At 39.5% G+C, this 19,848-nt stretch overlaps 1 protein-coding gene across 1 annotated transcript in view; it reads left to right on the forward strand.

Annotated features, from left to right (window-relative positions):
- The first annotated feature begins 1,148 nt into the window (after nucleotides 1–1,148).
- The window catches only part of DLGAP2 (DLG associated protein 2), an 84,537-nt gene continuing 65,837 nt past the window's right edge, over nucleotides 1,149–19,848 (forward strand). Inside the window, exons 1-2 of the mRNA XM_074864711.1 lie at nucleotides 1,149–2,165; nucleotides 17,957–18,168. Of these exons, the coding sequence (XP_074720812.1) occupies nucleotides 1,164–2,165; nucleotides 17,957–18,168 (1,214 nt within the window). The 5' untranslated portion in view covers nucleotides 1,149–1,163. The remainder of the gene's footprint in view (nucleotides 2,166–17,956; nucleotides 18,169–19,848) is intronic.

A 19,848-nucleotide genomic window follows, 5' to 3' on the forward strand; every position in this document is an offset into this window, starting at 1 on the left:
GTATAAACACTTATGCATCTGTCTGATCCTCTAAAGGATCATCTTGCATCCTATATCTTTGTCTGCTTTTGAAATGTTGCTTAAATAAGCTGAAATTAAAGAGGGAAAGTGAATGCAAAAATCAAATTGAAGCATTTTTGGGTTTTTTAATTTTCTGTTTGTAGCATTTGACAGCTGCAAGAAATTGCATGAGAGGAAAAAAAAATGACTTGAGTATCAAAATCTTTGCTTACAAGCTACTTTTATTTAGTAATCATGCTTGTTTAATAACCACAACTTGGAGCACATGATCCATAGGAACAAATAATTGTGTATATCAAAACCTGTAGCTTGTACCTAATGATATTTGTTTTATCAGGAAAAACACAGAGTTGTTAAATAAATATTTTCTAATTTGGACATAAAAAGGGAAAACTGCTTAATAGACAAGACTTTACATATATGGGAATAGCGATAATACTTCTGGACTAAGGATAACATTTTCAAATAGTATGAAATGCTTATTCATAAACTGTTTAGTGATACAAAAATTAAGCTTCATTTCAACACGTTCATATTCCTTTTCTCTTTGCTGTTTATTATTTATGTTTATGAACAGTGAATTTGGGATCCTGAAACTGAGATTCATTTAAGAAAATGAAGTTCAGTTTGTGATATGGAAATGGCTCCATGGAGAAAGGATACATTTAGGTTAAGATATCCAACTGAGAAATCACAGAAATAGAAACTAGGCACATGTAACTCAAATGACTAGACACAAAACTTGACATATGAATTCCAAATATCAAATAATAAACTGAATATTGAATGTATGCATTAAATCTACTTGAGTAAATTTGCATAATGAATAGCTTCATAAAATTTAGAACTGTTAGCAGACAGTTTTGCAAACAAGAAGGAGACTGCATTCACCCCATAATTTGGTCATAGTGAGCAATTTTAACCAGTTTTAAAATGGTGAATGAAATTCCATGAATGGTGAGAGTTTCCATCAAACTCATAGAGAAAAAATGTTTAGTTTTGCAATATACTTGGATTTTGCAAATTAATATTTTAATCAGACACATAACATAGGTTTATGTGTTCTCCTGACAGACCAGCAGTACTCATGGTCGCCTTCTCAGCACTTCAATGAAGAAAGATACTCTCCTGCTCCGAGGAATATGAAAGGATTATCTGGTAGTCGCAACCAACCACAGTTATGTTCAGCTCATACTTGTGGCTTAGCATCCCCTGAAGATTGTGAACACACCCACGACCATATCCACCATGGGCAGGAGCCAAGGCAATCATATCTTCTCAGCCCCACAGAGAGTTGCCCGATGGACCACCATCGTTGCTCACCACGCAGCTCCATTCATTCTGAATGCATGATGATGCCCATGGTAATGGGCGATCACATGTCAAGTAGCACTTTCCCCAGAATGCACTACAGCTCACATTACGACTCAAGAGACGACTGCGCCATGTCTCACGGTAACCCTAAGATTAACCGTATTCCTGCAAATCTTTTGGACCAATTTGAGAAACAACTTCCTCTTCACCGGGATGGGTTTCACACTTTACAGTACCAGAGGACCTCAACAGCTGCGGAACAACGCAGTGAGAGCCCAGGAAGAATACGCCATCTTGTTCATTCAGTCCAGAAACTTTTTACTAAATCTCATTCTCTGGAAGGATCATCCAAGGGCAATGTTAATGGAACAAAGGGAGACAGTCGAGGGGATGACCATCATCATGGCCACCATTCCAAGCATAGCAAAAGGAGTAAAAGTAAGGAGCGAAAACCAGAAAGCAAACATAAATCTGGAATGAGCAGCTGGTGGAGCTCTGATGATAATTTGGACAGTGATAGCACTTACCGAACCCCTAGTGTGGTAAATAGGCACCATGCAGATCATATATCCCACTGCTATCCTGAGGCGCTCCAGGGGCATTTTGGGGATCTCTCATTGAAGACTTCCAAAAGTAACAATGATGTGAAGTGTTCGGCTTGTGAAGGGCTAGCAATGACCCCCGATGGTAAATATATGAAAAGGAGTTCTTGGTCCACACTCACAGTAAGTCAGGCTAAAGAAGCTTATCGCAAATCATCACTGAACTTAGATAAGCCTCTGGTTCATCAGGAAATCAAACCTTCCTTGAGGCCGTGCCATTACCTTCAGGTAAGAGGAAGATTTTCTTAAGATTTGTAATGAAAAAAACATCAGTTTATGCCACAGCCATCATAAAAATACAAGGGTAATCGGTATATCTCAAAGAATATCTGTATGGATCACCTAATGCAGATATTCCATGAACATGAGAAAATTCTAGTTTTTTTCTTTGTTTATGGGGCACAGATTAAAAACTATAAAACTGGTGTGATATAAATTAGTTTAAGGTCAGTGGATGTGTTTTCATCTTTGGAGTTCACACTGAACATCTTGATAAAATCCATGTATCAGACTGAAAAAGGGGCAGTTCTGCCAGCAGCCAGGGGTCTAGAAAAAATGTTTCAAACACATCTGTGAATGAGTGATTTTAAAAACAAGCTGCGTGGAATCCTATTTTTGTGTTCTTTTATTCCTTTTCTCCGGGTTTTTGTAAGTAACAGGAGAATGGATTTACTGGTGTACTCAATTGCTTTGTCTTGATGATGATTACTCACAAACTCCCTTTTAGTGATTGGGTCACCCGAGGTCATATTGAACTGAGTCTCTTTTGAGACCATACTATAAGCTATCCTTATTGAAAGTTACATGGGTACCTCAGGGAGATAAATATTTCAGGACTGGCATTCAGTCTATTTGTGGTTGTGTTCTTCACACTTGTTTTCTCTAGCAGCAACCAAGAAGCTCCCACTTTTTCCTACATTTAAACTCTTATACCTGCTGCTTGCTGCCATTTGCCACCCCACAGTCATGCTAACGTAGCCTTTTGTGATGCTGCATGATGATCTGGATCTTAAAGTGATACGGGTTTAAAAAATAGCTGCCAACATACTTTTTTTAGACATTTACATCATTTACATGGTCTAGCTCCAACACAGTCCCATGACAAGTGACATTAGCACATCAGGATGTACAGAGAACTGCAGTGGGAGCAGAGCAGAAAGGAGGGAGTAGTGGAGAGGACTTCTTCAGCTAGCTTTGCCACTGAAAAAACATAGTATACAAATATTTCCTTGGGTATTTTTACCATATACAGCCTTCAAAGCGTGCATTGTTCTGAGTACCTTCTCTTTTATTTATTTTCAAGGAACTTCTCTTTCTCCAGAACTTAACTGATTCTCACATTAACATGGGCAAATCTCCACTCCAGATTTATGTATCTAGAGATTTTTAGCTCCTGTGGGATCTGCAGAAACCAGCAAACACAGGCTAGCAACAACCATTGTACTTCTGTGCAGAGCTCTCTCCCCTCTGAGCAACAGAGGACCAAAACTAATGAGTCACACTTGAAGAGCCAGATCTTTTCAAACAAATATGCAGAGATCCAGCTTCAATCTTCCCCTCTGAAAGAGGGAAAGTTCCTCATTGCAGAGAAAAGAAAATAAATAAATTGCAACCCTCATAGCACTACCGTGCAAATGGATTCCAATTTAGACTGGCAGGTGTGATATTTTATCATATCCAAGTAGGGTTCTCATGTATGTAAAACAGCCTGCACTTCCCTGGAATTTTTTAATCTATCTCAATGAGCCAGAACTGGAAGTGCATCCTGTGCAGAGAGTTCCACTTGTGTGTTCTAAACCCATGTGTACATCTGCAATATTACAGAGAGGTTTAAGTATCGTTAGCTTTATCCTTACTGTGACATACTCCTACCTCTACACAGACAGCTCTGGTTCCTCTACATCTCTGCTGGGGTTTGTGCTTTCCTTCTCATCATGTTTCATTGTTTCTTCTTCTTTACATCTCATTTTTCTTTGCAGAAGCCACCAGTTTTTACTTTTTCATGGGCCTTCTCTTTACTCCCAATTTATATCAGCATCCTCAAGTGAATGTGAAACACTGAGTTCACAAACTAACTTGATTATCACTAAACTTTAGATCAAGCTCCCTGGCAAGCGTAGGGAACAGGAAAGCACATTTTTTGCAGTCATTGTTTTATGCTTTTTGTGAATTGGGATGACTACAGAAAGGAATTTTCATCCAGTAATTAGGTAGGTTCATCGACTGGCAGGTTTATCCAGCTGAAAAACTAGGAGATGGGAATTTAAATTTTTGCTGCACCAGAGACTTTCTCTGTGATCTTTGTTTTTAAGCCCCTTTAAAAATGGGATAATAGCCCTAGGGATCCTATAATGGAAATTTGTTAAGAGTCGAGTGCTCTGTTACTACCATAAAGAATCTACAGTTGTGTCCAAAGCAATAATACCAGGAATTCTATAACAGGAATATTCTCATTACAAAATATTAAAATAAAATATATGTTCTATAGAATCTGAATATGCTATTCAGAGCATAAATATCCTTCAGACTGAGTGGCTGGTTTATTCACTAGCCCAAGGTCAGCAAACAAACTGAAGGGACCCCATTCTGTCAATGTCATAACTAAATGTTTAGTTTTGAAACTTCTGCTTTGAGGGATGCTGTGCTGTCACACTGTAATCATTAAGACCAGAGATGTAAGTCCCATTATTAGCTCTGCCATGAACTTTCTCTCTGACCCAGGAAATGTAATTTGTTAATGGCTGTACACTTCAATTACTCTATCCGTGAAACTGAGGAGGGATATTTAACTTTTCTTATGGCAGTGTAAGAAACATCACTAAATAATGATTGGGTAAAAATAACCATTAGGTTCAGAAACTGAGAAAGGTGGAGAAACATGTCAGGTTCCCTAGCCAGGAGACTTTACTGCTTTGCTCCAGAATATCTGGCAATGAGAATTCAAGGGATTATGAAGTTGATTATGCAGCAGCAGATTTCCCTAAGGTGCATAACTGCACAGATTAGTGAAAAACCCCAGGCCCTTCATGGGATCTCTGTGTTTATAGCATTACAACACATGATATTGAAAAACATTTCTCCCAAGTGATGTCAGCTATATATTTTTTAATTCATTTTAAAACAAAGCTGTGAAATTATAGTCCTTCAGTGATCTGATACCTCAGAATAAGATAAATAAATTTTCTATGGTTATCTATTAATATTATAAATTTGTAATATATATGTGGCTTTTATTCTGCCACCTATTTATATGAGGATTCACTGTACCCAGCTCACTTTTCTATCTACTGGTCTCCTTCTTGTTATTTTTTCTTTCGACACCTGTATAAAATATTGCTACTTCTGTTTTCCACTGTAGAGTTTTGGTATACAGAGTCCAAACTGGAAGATGATGGCAGTGTCTTAAGCCTTTGCTTGAGACCATGTTTTCTGTGTTGTGTTTTGGGGCTTCAATTTTGTGTTCCATAGTAATTACTGAGCTGCTTTTTCCTTAAAACTGAAACTCTGAAGAGTGAACAAAGGAAATTTCTTTCTAAGAAGGGAGATTTTACCAAATTCACAGATACCTGAAAACAGGAGACGAGAAAGGAGGTTTTGAAGGCATCTGCACATTATATACTTAAGTCATGTCCTAGAGTTGAAAGCAGGTATTTCTTTAACCTGGTAAATCTCCAAGCTTGGTCTCTGGCTCCTTTCTTAGAGTATCACATTCCCTGCTCCTCCACAAACAGTCCTTGAATCTGGGGGATCTTCTCAGACAGAGAGTGTGCTCTTGTTAGAGGTGATTCGGTCAATGTGCCCTCTTCCAGCATGAGTGGTCATCTAGCCCTAAAGTGGACACTTTCAAAGAACTAAATTAGTAGAAATAAAGCTGTATAAAATAGTGGTTATTTTTCCCATCTAAAGCTTGGATCAGATTTGCATCACTCCTGATACAGTGGAGGTGGTGGGTACATGCAGAGAGAAGGGAGAGGGGAAGGGTGGGAAGCCCTTTTGGCCTCCGGCTCATTGTTAAATCATCTTAGCTGTAAAGTTAACCAGATGGTCAACTAGCACGACAAGAGCAGAGAGCAGCCATTTGTAACTATACACTAATAGCATTTATCAGATTCTTGTGAATGATTAGCAACAGTTTTTATGTATGGGCCTTTAATTTCTGTTTTGAGTGCAGACAAATTGAGCTACAAATGCCTATCTGGGCACCAAACACTTCTGTCATCTCACTCAGCACACAGAATAGCCTAAGTACATCACACATGCAGTAAAGTGCATTTTTGTATAGTTTTAGTTATAGCAGCTGCTACTGTTTTCCATGTCATTTTAATTTTAATATAAAATATGTTAAGAAAAAGATAAATGAGTTGTGAAATCTCTTCTGTCTTCATCAGCTGTTTTGGCTAATTAAGTTCAACATGTATACAGTGCAATGACTTTGATTAATTTCACTCTGATATGTGTACTAGTGAGGAGCAAAGATTTTCAACAGGAAAAATGGATACGAACTAGATAGCTGTGCTAAAATGATGAATACAAAAGTGTTGCTTACAGTTTCCAGGACTGAAATACCTGTGAATGCTAGTTAAAGAGAATTCCTACAATAAAGCCAAAAGACAGGCAAGAGCAAAGCACTCACCATCACTGAAGTTCTGGAGCACAGTGCTACGTGTCACTGATTAGTATTCCTCCCGCAGCCATTGAACAGCCTGCGAAGCAGCAAGCAATCAAGGTAAACATACCACAAGGTACAGTGAATGAGTCAGCACTAAAAAAGAAAATAGCATGTTGTTCTAAAAATGGTTTCAGCCCACTCCTGACTTCCTAGTGCATTTAAGTACTAGCGTCATCTGTTACAGCAGTGGCACTGCTAAGCATGTGGGTAATAATGTCAGCTGTGTACTCTACAGAATGAAAGAAAAGCGCAAGAGTTGATCTCTTAAAAGAGAAAAAGAAAAAAGCAGCAATTTCAACAAGGCTGCTGGTTTAAGTTATGCCTACATGGAGAAGAGATTTGAGGACAAGCTAATGGATAAACAGGCATTATGCCCTCAGTTACACTTTTCCAGGAACTCTTCTTGGGGACAGGACAGATTCCCACAAATGACACTGTTGCCCTCGAGAGGCATGCTACTGCTTTGCACTCTGGTTTGTGAGGATGGATGGATTTGAACTCAGTGCACCTTTCTCACCACTTCATCTTTGTGAAACTAGATTGTATCTGTTTGCTTGACATAAACCCCATATATGAACTACAGAAACTATATCCAATACTCTACCAACTGATGCATACTGTGGAGTTAGCCAGAGCCAGCAGAGTTTTGATACTAGCAGCCAAATCACTACCACCCACACTGCCTTCACAATGATTTATGACCAGTCACCACTCAAGAATTAACTGGGTTGTTTCCACAGCAGGGAAAGCTAGTAGCAATAGTAGGGTAGCAGGGTAGCCTGCACCCTAAATCAGCATGGACACATGCTGTGCCGTTCTGATTTCCACGGCCCATTACAGTCCCACATGGACATCTCAGCTAGCCCTGTGCCCTCCTAGTCAGGAGTGGAGATGTGCAAGAGACCTGTAATGCCCAGACAATAAGGGAAATGATGGGACAGTTAATGCCCCACAGTCCATTCGCAGTGTTAATGTCAGCCTGCAACATCTGGTACAGCACCAGGGGCCACTCTGTGGAGTTATTCCCCAGGTCAGTAAGGTATAATCCTGCCATACAGAGCAGCAAGCTCAACCATTCATACTTGTTCCTTATAATGCTCTCTCTACCCATCGTATCTCTGAAGTATGGCACTACAATTTTAAGAGTATTAAATAAAAAGGTTTTAATACACTTCCCTGTGTTTACAGCATGCTGACAGTTTCATGTGTCACAAATCCCAGAATACTTCTTAAATGCCCCTTCCAAGGGAAAAAGAAGGAAGAAAAAAAAAAAAGAAAAATGATAGTGTAAAGCTCTGACCAAACAGTTGTCTCAGATTACTGATATCTTGAATTACTGTTTTAATCAGTGATTAAACAGCACGCTGCTTCCATGCCCATGTACTAGGATGCTTATATTGGCTGAAATGAATTGCTGAAGTTTTTTCCAAAAAACAGTAGAAATTTCAGAGTTAGTATTTTCTTAAAGCTGCCAAAGCAAGTCCCTATTACTGTAGAAATGTCAAAGCTAGGAGCAGAAAAGGGAGGCTGTGATCCCACTGCCCTTTAATCAGGGGGAATTGTCCTTCTTTATAATGTTAGTACAGCATGTTGCCAAATTGTTTTTCAATGTTTGCCTCACCGAAGCTGAAGGCTGACCTTTGCAGTTGTTACCCAAAGGTGTCACTGAGTCTGAAGAAGTTTTCAGCCAGGAGTAACTTATTATTTTATAGACCCAGGCCAGTTGCATCCATCTGATGAGACAGCCAGGAACACGCACTTGGGGCTGTAATGACCGCACTCTCTCCTATGCTGCAGGCTTGCTGCCTAGGGCACACCCAGCTCCTGTCCTGAGCAGTTTATACCATTTTTCCTACAAGGAGGTGACTGTAAAAAATGATGAAGAATTCATAAATTTTGCTTTGATTTATGTTTTTTTCCATCTGGTTTTGGCCATTTTACAGGGCTGTGCTTAAAGGTTGTCTTTTAAAGTGGAGTTGCAGGTGTGTTTAAATGGCTGAATGTCTAGATGGACAAGGTCCCTGGTACTTTTGGTAAGGAGAACTGGTCTTTTGAAAAGTGTGCAGATAGTTAAGCATTACCTAGTAACTAGACAGGAAAAAAAATTACTCATTTCGTTCTGTAAGCTAAATTATTGGAGTCATCTGTCAATCATTAGTTAAAATGAGAAAAATGGATGAAAAGCAAATGTGTATATATATATTTTATATAGCTTTTAAAATCATTTTTTTTTAAAGTCATGCAGTTTTTTTCAGTAGTAGCCCTATAATAAATAGGAAAAAAAAGGTGATATCATTTCCTGCTTAGATTAAATAAGACACTGTTTACTACAGGCCACCTTTTGGGTCAGCCCTGGGACAGCTGCCCTGTCTAGCATTATAATAGCTCTGCAACAACGGAGTCCTTGATACATCTGCAGTCTCTGTGGTTTTAGAGGTACTGTGTGCATTTTAAGTATGTTCGGAGCACCTCTTCTTCCTTACTCTATACTTTTGTGACCATGTCTGTGGGGTCTTGCTCCACTCACACAGGTCACAACTCTGAATTTTCCTTAGTGTCTGCAGTGGCAAAGGCAAAGATATTTCCAGAGGGACCTACAGGTGATTTTGGCTAATAGGTCATGCAATGTTGAGGGTCTGGGCTGAAGGGTCTGATGATACTTTATTTTCCCATTTCTGAAAGTGGCTAGAAAAGGACGGAATAGTAAGGCACTGCAACGCCTGCGCTGTGCTGCACAGAGCCCCATCTGCCTGTGGGAGTGTTAGACGTGATACAGCAAGGCCACAGGGAAGTAGGTGACCTTCTGTGAGCAGGAACGCATGCCTCACGCACTCAGAGTCTTGTCTCCCACAACTTCATCAGTCACAAAAACCTGGGCTCCATTGTTTTTCAGGCAGTTCAGTCTACCTCTCCCAAAAATATCTGTCAGGAGAACTTGTAGTTAGTTTCAGTTGCTGATATTATGGTTCCTTGGGGGAAAGATTTCTTTCAATGATTGCTCAATAGCATGGGTGTGGAGTGCTGCAGGCCAGCTGACCTCCAGGCAGCTGAAAACTTACCTTTATTTAACTTTATTATGAGGGTCATACAGAATCACAGAATCACAGAACCATCTAGGTTGGAAAGGACCTTGAAGGTCATCCAGTCCAACCGTTAACCTAGCACTGACAGATCCCAACTACACCATATCCCTCAGCGCTATGTCAACCCGACTCTTAAACACCTCCAGGGATGGGGACTCCACCACTGCCCTGGGCAGCCCATTCCAACACCTAAAAACCTGTTCTTAAAGAAATGCTTCCTAATATCTAGTCTAAACCTTCCCTGGCGCAACTTGAGGCCATTCCCTCTTGTCCTATCACTTATTACTTGGTTGAAGAGACTCATCCCGAGCTCTCTGCAACCTCCTTTCAGGTAGTTGTAGAGGGCGATGAGGTCTCCCCTCAGCCTCCTCTTCTCCAGACTAAACAACCCCAGTTCCCTCAGCCGCTCCTCGTACGACATGTGCTCCAGACCCTTCACCAGCTTCGTTGCCCTTCTCTGGACATGCTCAAGTCATTCAATGTCCTTTTTGTAGTGAGGGGCCCAAAACTGAACACAATAATCAAGGTGCGGCCTTACCAGTGCCGAGTACAGGGGTAAGATCACTTCCCTGTCCCTGCTGGCCACGCTATTTCTGATACAAGCCAGGATGCCATTGGCCTTCTTGGCCACCTGGGCACACTGCTGGCTCATGTTCAGCCGGCTGTCAATCAGCACCCCCAGGTCCCTCTCTGACTGGCAGCTCTCCAGCCACTCCTCCCCAAGCCTGTAGCGCTGCTGGGGGTTGTTGTGGCCCAAGTGCAGCACCCGGCATTTGGCCTTATTGAAACTCCTACAGTTGGCCTTAGCCCATCGCTCCAGCCTGTCCAGGTCTCTCTGCAGAGCCTCCCTACCCTCGAGCAGATCAACACTCCCACCCAACTTGGTGTCATCTGCAAACTTACTGAGGGTGCACTCAATCCCCTCGTCTAGATCATCAATAAAGACGTTAAACAGGAGAGGCCCCAAAACCGAGGCCAGGCAGAACTCTAAGTCACTTTACCATTACTAGCACTGCTTGAAAAGCTGGATATTGCTTAAGGAAAACCTTCCCCACTTAAGTTGAAGGTAGTATAATTTTAAAGTGGCTTAAGCTGACCATGAAGCAGCATCCTGGGTCACTTACAAAAGGAAATATGCAGCCAGCTGGAACTCAGGTTTCTTGGTTGAATCCCTACTGGGTTTGTGTCTTAGACTGAGATATATATATATGAGATATATATATCTAGGTTCTCATTTAAGTACAGGCAAGGCCCTCCCTTCAGTCCAAGCTCATCTCATATCAAAGTTCTGGCACAAGATCTCAGTGAACTCCAGGCTTAGCAGGCTAAAATCACTTATAGTGTGGACAAGCCCACCACTGCCCTCTGACTGCACCTTGCTCCACCATGTCAAAACAGCACAAAGTCCAGAGGGTCCCAGAGAGATCCGGCAACATAGCAGATGATTTGGAGGTGGCTGAACTGCAAGGGTCTTTGCCAGCAATATGAGCACAGCAGGTCATGAGGTAGGCATTTGGCCCACATTCATCCAAACAGTATAAACAAAGCCACAGTCCTCACAACACTATTTACAGTATTTAACCATCCTCAGATTGCAATTCATATTGTTGCTGGAGACCCAGTTAGGAAACATAGTGCTGGTTCTTTTTTTTGAGTTCATCACTGTTGAGATATGAGTTATAAATTATAATTTAAATTAAAAGAACACTGTTCTTTAGAAAATACAGAAGTGGTGACTAAGCAATCTTCTTTCAATCAAGGATCAGTCAGTGCAGCTTTGCTTGGAACTACATGTGAAAAACTAAAATCAGGCAGTAAATAATGCTGGTACTGGTCTGCCTATTCGAACATCTCCCAGCTGGAATATTATGCTTGTGTTCTGTGATCTGCATGGGTGTCCAGTTGTTTCAAGTTGTTTTCAATCCAATGTAAAACATATATTGTTTGCGATCTATGTAATTTTCTTTCTCTTTCTGTGATAATATGACTGTTCATAGCCTGGAGAGAATGGCTGGCAAGGCTAAGATGTCTCTTCCTTTCTCAGATTAGCTCCTGCCTTGATGGACAGACTTTTGGGGAATGCTGCAAGAATTCTCTGTGCTTTTGAGCTGTCAAGGAGTTCAGGGAGTAGGGGGTGGCATGTGAAAATTAAAGCTAATTACAAGGACTGGCAATGCTAGTGGTGAGGAGTCATCCCTGGCATATTTTGTAGATATTTTTGAATGGCTTCAATGTATAATTCATATTCTTTGAACAATGAATCAGCACATTAAAAAAAAAAAAAACCAGAGAAAAAACTAGTTAAAAAATGAGCACTGAGAATGGTGTTGAGGTGCAGACACAAGGTTAGCTACTGAGAAAACAAAGTTTTATTTTCAGATACTGCACTCTTCCCTCCTGCAAAAAGCTAAACCAATAGGGTCTAGAGTCCACAGCCAGTAAACAGGTAAATGTCATTACTGTCATTAACTTCAGAAGAAAATTCTAGTAATTGGTCAGTGTTCCTTCTTCAGCAAAATTTTTGAATACACAGGAGGTCCAGCTCCCACCTCCCATTATAATATCAATGAGACTTTCTATCAAACTAAAAAGCATTTCTGTCTGTCTTGCAAGATTGTCATCTACTTTCATCTACTTGCAGCTATGCACAAAGGCTGTTTTTCTGAGGCTCCTTGAAGAAGGCATGATTTAAGAGAAAATCTCTTACCTACATATCAGATTGTGACCTTCTTTTTTGGGGAGGGACGCGTCATCTTCTTGACCAGGCTGAGAAAGCATAAAATTACAAAAATTACATACCTACTACATAGTGTTTCATATCTTACCTTTCTTCATGTCATCTATAGTCTAATTTCATGCACAGACAGCTTCTGCTTCTAGTAAAATATGAAGTTTATATTACTAAAATAAGATTTAGGTCATAATGAATATTTCAGTGGATTTTACATCTGCATGCTAATTAAATTTCACAGGACTCCTATGAGGTAGGTAATCCTTATTTTAACCTTTGAGAATAAGAAATATGAAGAAGTGATAGTCAGCTCCCTCAGCTGAAGCCATGTATTTAGAAGTGTTTCATTTTAGATAGTAAAGTGATATGCCAAATTTTAAGCAGATCAGCAGTTTAGTGGTAGGTCACCTTTAAAATTCTGGGAGCTGGGAGCAAATGTCATAGAAGTGGGTGGAACAAGAGGAACAGATCTTTTTTGAAATGCCAGTGGCTGTTGACAGTTTGACTTCTTTAGCTAAATCCTAAACTGAAATAAAAAAAACTTGAATTAACAGTGGTCAAAGTCCAGAATTAATATTTCATTGGTTCTTCAAGTTTTGACATAAGTATTTCTTAGATACAAGGTTGGGTATTCACACTGCTAGCACTAGTTCCTAAATGAGAGCCTAGATTACCTATCTCTGATTAGATATAATGAAAAACTTTTTGCCCCTGAGTGTGGTCAAACATTGGAACAGGTTGCCTAGAGAGGTTGTGGAGTCTCCATCTTTGGAAACATTCAAAATCCAGCCGGGCACCATCCTGGGCAACCTGCTGTGCCTGACCATGCTTTGAGCAGGAGGCTGGACTAGAGACCTCCAGAGTCCCTTCCAACCTCAGCAATTCCATGATTCCTAGTTTGTTCCAGAATTTTGGTGAACTCATCCCCGTTTTCCCTGACAACATGCTGTTGTTTACATGCAGAATCTGTGCAATCTGAGAATCAGGTTACAGACTTACTGCTGAAGTCCAGTATAACTGAGTATAACCAAGCTCCCTCATTCCAGGTAAGTGCCTGGATCACAAGGCTGCAACGCACCCTGTCTTTTACATGAAGTCCTTCTCTTCTAACCAGCTCTCCCCAGGCAATCTGTGAGTGTTTCATGAAAAGACCATGTGTTACAAAAAGATGAGGAGAGTATGCAAGCTTATTTATCAGCCCTAAGTCTTCTCCTTCCTGAGCACTCCAACCATTATTGATTGGTGGGCAGTAACATGTCCCCGTTCCACAGCCGTTTTGTCATGGAAGGAAAGAATAAGGCTGCTTAGTTCTTTGAAAAAAAAAAAAAATCTGAATTTGTTCTTTAGAAGATGGTTTTAAGCTGTGAATGGAAATGACAGAAGGGCTTTTCTGCTGCCTGTAATCAAATACAATAAACCCACGAAAGGAGAAGCATTCAAGATTTTCTTCATGTTTTGCATTTTGGTTGCTAACTAAAGGGACATTTTGGTTCCTTTTGGATGCTACTCTGAAGGAGCTAACTCTCCTAAATGCCTTTTATGGGGAATTTAGGGTCCTACCTAAGGTTCTGGAGTTCACTCTCAGGATCGGCTTCATAAAATGTATTAAGTTTTAGGTACCAGGTGCTCTAATAAATTTGGCCCTAAGTGACTAATATCAGATATCACAATGAATCAGTAGCAGAACCATTAAAAGATCCCAAATTTCCTGAACTTGGTTGTGCTCCTCACAGCAACAGTGCATGAAATTTATGAAAGAGACTCATCATTCTCTGTAATAGTTACAACCAAATCAGCAGCCAGTGACAGAATTAAATTAAAAGATCTAGACCTTGTCAGCTCGTTGTTCTTACAAAAGGAAATTCATATGGTAATATGCAGTCTAATTCCTATGTGGATAGAAACTGCATATACAAAGATTCATGTTAACATCTAGAACAGGAGGAAGGCCTTTTTAGACGTTATAAATATCAGCACTCATCACTATATGCAAGTAGTTAATTAGGGTAATTATTCCCAATTAGCAGCTGCAAGCCCTGCAGATGGGAATTTCAGGGGCTGGTAACTATTGTAAGAAAGCATTTCTGCAAGCTGCAAAGCCCTTTTCATGTTTTAGAAAATATGCATTTAATGACCCTCACGCATGCTGTTAAATATTTTTGTTAATATTTCAAAATAAAAATCTTTCCTGCATTATTATAATTCTTCTGCTTTTCTTTAAAGCTATGTTGGGGTCTGAGATGGCCTGGATTTGGAAAGATTTTTCCAAGTATTTAACCTTTCAGCTAAAGTAAATGATGAACCAAGCTAAACTGTGACTCAAATTTTGCTTTTATTCTCAGTCCATGAGGAAAAACATTGTTAAGGGCCCTTTCGTTGGTCTTTGAAGACAGCAAAAGGACTCCAGCTGTTTTCCTACACTCTGCGTGTAACCTAAGAGAACACATTGCCAAATTTGCTTGCCAGGCTCCAGAAACATTTTCCCTGTGTTCATTGTATTCTGCTCCTTTGAATGGCTGAAGGGTAAAAAATGACATATTTTAATTGTGAATATGTTTTTCAACCATAAATGCTTCTGTGATAGTCAATGAGTTACTCTGATTAGAAAGGAATTCTTGGTGTATTTTGTACATCACAAGCACAAATGGAGCAGGGCCTCTTCAGTTTTTAGCTTTTATGTGAATTCATTTAACTTATGAATTCAGAAAGCAAAAGAAATGTAATCAACAAAAATAGTAAGGCACATAACTGTAAGATTTGTCCTCATGAAGCTCCTTATCACAGTGAAGAAACTTAATTTTTTAGATACTTTAATGTAAAAAATCAGTCATTCCTATCTTTTAAAGTAAGATTTCAACTTCAATCAACAAATAAGCCTATGTTTACTCATTTAAATCCAGTCATTATCTAGTTATTTGAACATAGAATTTCAGATAAAAGAAAGTTGAGAAACTAATAATTTTTTGCATTTGTGTAAGTAAAGTGTTATTGATCAATGTATTTTTAAACTTTCTATCTAATTATCTTTGAGCTAAAATGAAGTGATTTCAAACCAAAATAATTATTCTATGAAAAAGTTATGAGTTTTTGAAAAAATAATATTAAGACTGAACATAATAATTCAGCTTTAGTACAGAAAATTGAACAGTATAGTTTGCAGTGGGCCCATGTGTGTTGCATTTGTGTGTGTGTGGTGGGGGTTTGGTAGCAGGGCAGTGGGCTACAGAGGTGGATCTGGTGAGAAGCTTTTTCAAAGCTCCCCCAGCTCCAAGTCAGACCCACCTTTGCACCAAGGCTGGGCCAATTAGCAATGGTGACTGTGCCTCTGTGATAACATATTTAAGAAGGGGAAAACCTGCAGTAAGGAGAGGAGTGAGATGTGAGAGAAATACCTATGCAGACAACAAGGTGAGTGAAGAAGGAGGGGGGGAAGTGCACTGGAGCAGAGACTCCCCTGCAGCCCGTGGGGAGAGGGCTGGCTGTGCCCCTGCAGCCCATGGACGTCACCCGTGGAGCAGGTGGCTCTGCCCGAAGAAGGCCAGGACTGAGAGAAACCCGCACTGGAGCAGTCTGTTGCTGGGAGGACTGCAGCCCACGGGAAGGACCCACGCTAGAGCAGTTTGTGAAGAGATGCAGCCTGTGAGAAGGACTCATGTTGGAGAAGTTCATGGAGGACTGTCTCCCATGAGAGTGACCCCATGCTGGAGCAGGGGAGGAGTGTAAGGAGTCCCCCCCCTGAGGAGGAAGGAGCGGTAGAAACAATGGGTGATGAACTGGCCACAACTCCCATTCCCCATCCCCCTGCACCTCTCAGGGGAAGGAGGTAGAGAAATCAGGAGTAAAGCTGAGCCCAGGAAGAAGGGCAGGGTGGGGGGGAAGGTGTTTTTAAGATATGGTCCTACTCTGTTTGATTGGTAAATTAGTAGTGGTGGTGGTGTTCAAATTAAATAGATGTCTTTTTTTTCTTGACCATAATTAGTGCATAAGCCCTCCCTGTCCTTGTCTCAACCCCTGCACCTTATTTTCTCTTCGCCATCCCACTGGGGATCTGTGCGATCTGTTTCATCTCTTCTTATCTGACTTCATCTTCAGTCTCTCTTTTTTTCTCTCCTGATCTTGCTTCTTTAATTTAATATCTCTATCTTTACTTGTTCACCCTCTTTTAAAACTGCATTTCCTCCTTAAATCCTTTTTGGGACTCAAAGCTCTAGGTCCATTCACTTGGTGTGTGGCTAATTCATGTACCCTGAAAGGGCAGTAAAGATGACAGGCAGATCTTATTTAAATCTGATCTCCAAGACTGCTCGAACCAATGGGAGCATTTTCTTCAGCTCTGTAGTGAACTGTCTGTAGAAGGTCTCAGATATGACTTGAAAGTCTTTATTAGACATCCTGGTTTGCAGAAAGTCCTCAGTATATGTTTAACTGGAATTTCAGATTTATAGTATATTGGTAAATAATGTCATTGCACTGTTTAATATATATGAAGTCATTATGTTGATCAAGGATTTGATGCTGCCAAGTACATCAGTCCTGGTCCACTGGTGTACTCTGTCACATCCTTCTTTTTAACCATGAGTCATTATAATGGATTTCAGAGAGTTGCTTATATACTTCAAGTTAAGCAAATGCTTAAGTGTGTTTCTGGATTAGGACCAGAGGACTCAGCACCTTGGAAGATTAAACAAAAAGCAAAGAATGAGCAATACTGGCAGAGACAGTCTTGCTGAATTTAACCATAAATCTTAAAAGAAGGCTGATTTCACTTTGGATTGGAATATTCCTGCTCAATTCTCTCCAATTTGTGGTGCAGAGAGCTATCCATCCACCAGCTGTGGATTATCTGACTACCAATCTTATTATTTGAAAAACCACATCAACTGCATGAAAGCAGCTTCAACAAAATGTATTAATAATTAACTGGCTATGTTCCTGATATTTTAGAATCTCTATGAATTATTTTTCAGTTTCTAACTAAGAAAAACGTCAAATTGCCACATTTTTTTTTTCACAAAAGTTTGCCCTAAATCAGAATCCTATCCATTTATGCCAAAATTACAGCTTAGTTTAATTTAAATACTTCATCCACCTTCCTGAAAAGCAGCCAAAGGCCCGTATAAGGAGAATTGGTAAAAGACTTTAAAGTGCTCAGTTTTCATTGAGTTTTAGGTCTGAGACACCTGATCAACTTACTGTTTATCAGCTGGAAACCTGTGTGTAAACTTTTAAGAGGTTGAGCTAAGCTCCTTCCTGCAATTTAAAGCATGTCTACAAATAAATATTGCAGCTCAGCTCACAAACCATGACTTGATTGTTCCTTAGGTTCCAACATTTATAAATGGAAAATTTCCAATCTTGAAGTTGGAATTAAATTGCCAAATCATTTGGGAACCTTAGAAATGTCTTTCTAAGTGATCTGTTTCTGAAGAATAAAAAATTCATTACTTGTCTTTGTAAAATGAAAAATTGAAGGAAGTATTTAAGTATATGAAAAATAAATGCACATTTCATGTGTGTGTTTTATGGTCTCCATTAGGTACCTCAGGATGAATGGGGAGGATACCCAGCTGGTGGGAAAGATGAAGAGATCCCCTGCAGAAGAATGAGAAGTGGGAGCTATATTAAGGCCATGGGAGATGAAGAAAGTGGAGACTCTGATACTAGCCCCAAGACATCACCAAAATTAACAGTACGACCAGAGTCGCTATTAAAATCCATTGGACAGAGACCACTGGGAGATCATCAAAAGTAAGTTTCACTATACCATGTTATACACCTTTTTGAAAGTTGCCATGACTTGGGTAATTTTTCTTTGTGTCTTACTGATAGTGGTTAGTATCCATGAGAAAATATGATACTGTAGTTAAAAAGCTAACTTTTGAGTCTTTGTTTTAAATTAGCCAGTTTCTTGTGATTACTGGATGAAAAACTGCCATCTTCCTCCATTCATATAATAAACCTGCTACTTCAGAAAGAGTTTGTTATATTTACTGAAAGAAATATAGCTATATTTTTATCAAAATTTTAAAATTCTGAATATTTCTTCTCTAGAAGGATTGTTTTATATTATAAGTCTTTGTTATTTCATTGCTTTCTCTGAAATAGAAAATATATTCTATACTAGCTATAATAACAAATATATAATTGTATCATATATTGGGCATCTCACACCTTCTTTATCGGTACAATGCTTTGTGTATCAGCTGTGTATTTAAACACATTGTGGAGGATTTTGTTTGACTGAGGGTTTTTTTCATTCATACTACCTACAATATGATCTATTAAATAACTAAAGCAAATTTTAAAACTGTAAGAAAATATGCAGTTATATAGGTTTTCAAATAGATCTTTATTTTTCTCTCCATTTTATCCTCTCAATCATTTTATAACTAAACTCTAAGTATACTCCTGAAGACAGTTTCAGAGTGGTACCTGATTTCAAATCTGAAGCTTCAATTAATGTGACTGGGTGTTTCTCACGGCATAGAAAATTGATCTTTTTGCCTGGAAGAAATGCATAAAATGAAGAAATTAAGAGTGCAACCTTTGATCAAAAGTTGTTTATTGTTCTGTAGGTAATACCATGCATAGTATACCAAAGTGACTCACCTTTTCATAAAATAAAACAAAAACCTTAGGCAAAAATCTTTTTGGTTTAATTAAATTGAATTATTTAGCTTGCAATCTGGAAGAAACCCATCAACTTTCACTATTATTGAAGAGAACATTTTACAACTCTGTAGTTTTGTATAGCTTACTCATGCATCTCTGTAGGCTCAATTCAGATGCACAAAGGAGTCTGTACCATGAGCTGCTGTAAGGCTTCTGAGATACCATGAAACAAGACTGACAGGTCTCTGCTCTCGATTGGCAACTAAAATCCAGGCAGGATACCTAATGGCATCTCAAAGAGTGTCAGAGACCTATGTTTAGGTAACTGAGACAAATTCTGAACGTGAATCTGAAGGACTTGCTAGAATATTAGTTTCAATGATGAAAACATGGTCTGTAATGTAAGTATTGCTGGCAAACCTGTACCTGGCTGATTTCCAAAGACGAAATTATGAGCTCTTAATGACAGTGGTTGGAAGTAACATTTGAATTTTTTATATCCTCAATCATTGTATCTGTGCTGAATTTTGGGTTTGAGGCATGCTGGCTGCATCAATTGGTTCAGTTCAAATTTTGAAAGTCCACAGAAAACAAAAAAGGTGGTTAATTTTCAGCTTGTGAGCATGTGTCAGTGGGAGCAGAAACCTTTCAGAATGAGAAGCCCATAATTTCTGAGCCATGTTGGAGACATGTGTTGCGAATTCTTTAGTCTTGTATTTTCTCATAAATGGATCTGAAAGCTGTGGGTGTTGCAAAAGGGCAATTATCCTTGTGGGATAAGATGTGCTAAGGGAGAGTGATCTAATGTCTGTGGCT

Source organism: Strix uralensis, chromosome 3, assembly GCF_047716275.1.
Source record: "Strix uralensis isolate ZFMK-TIS-50842 chromosome 3, bStrUra1, whole genome shotgun sequence".
NCBI classification, from domain to species: Eukaryota; Metazoa; Chordata; class Aves; order Strigiformes; family Strigidae; genus Strix; species Strix uralensis.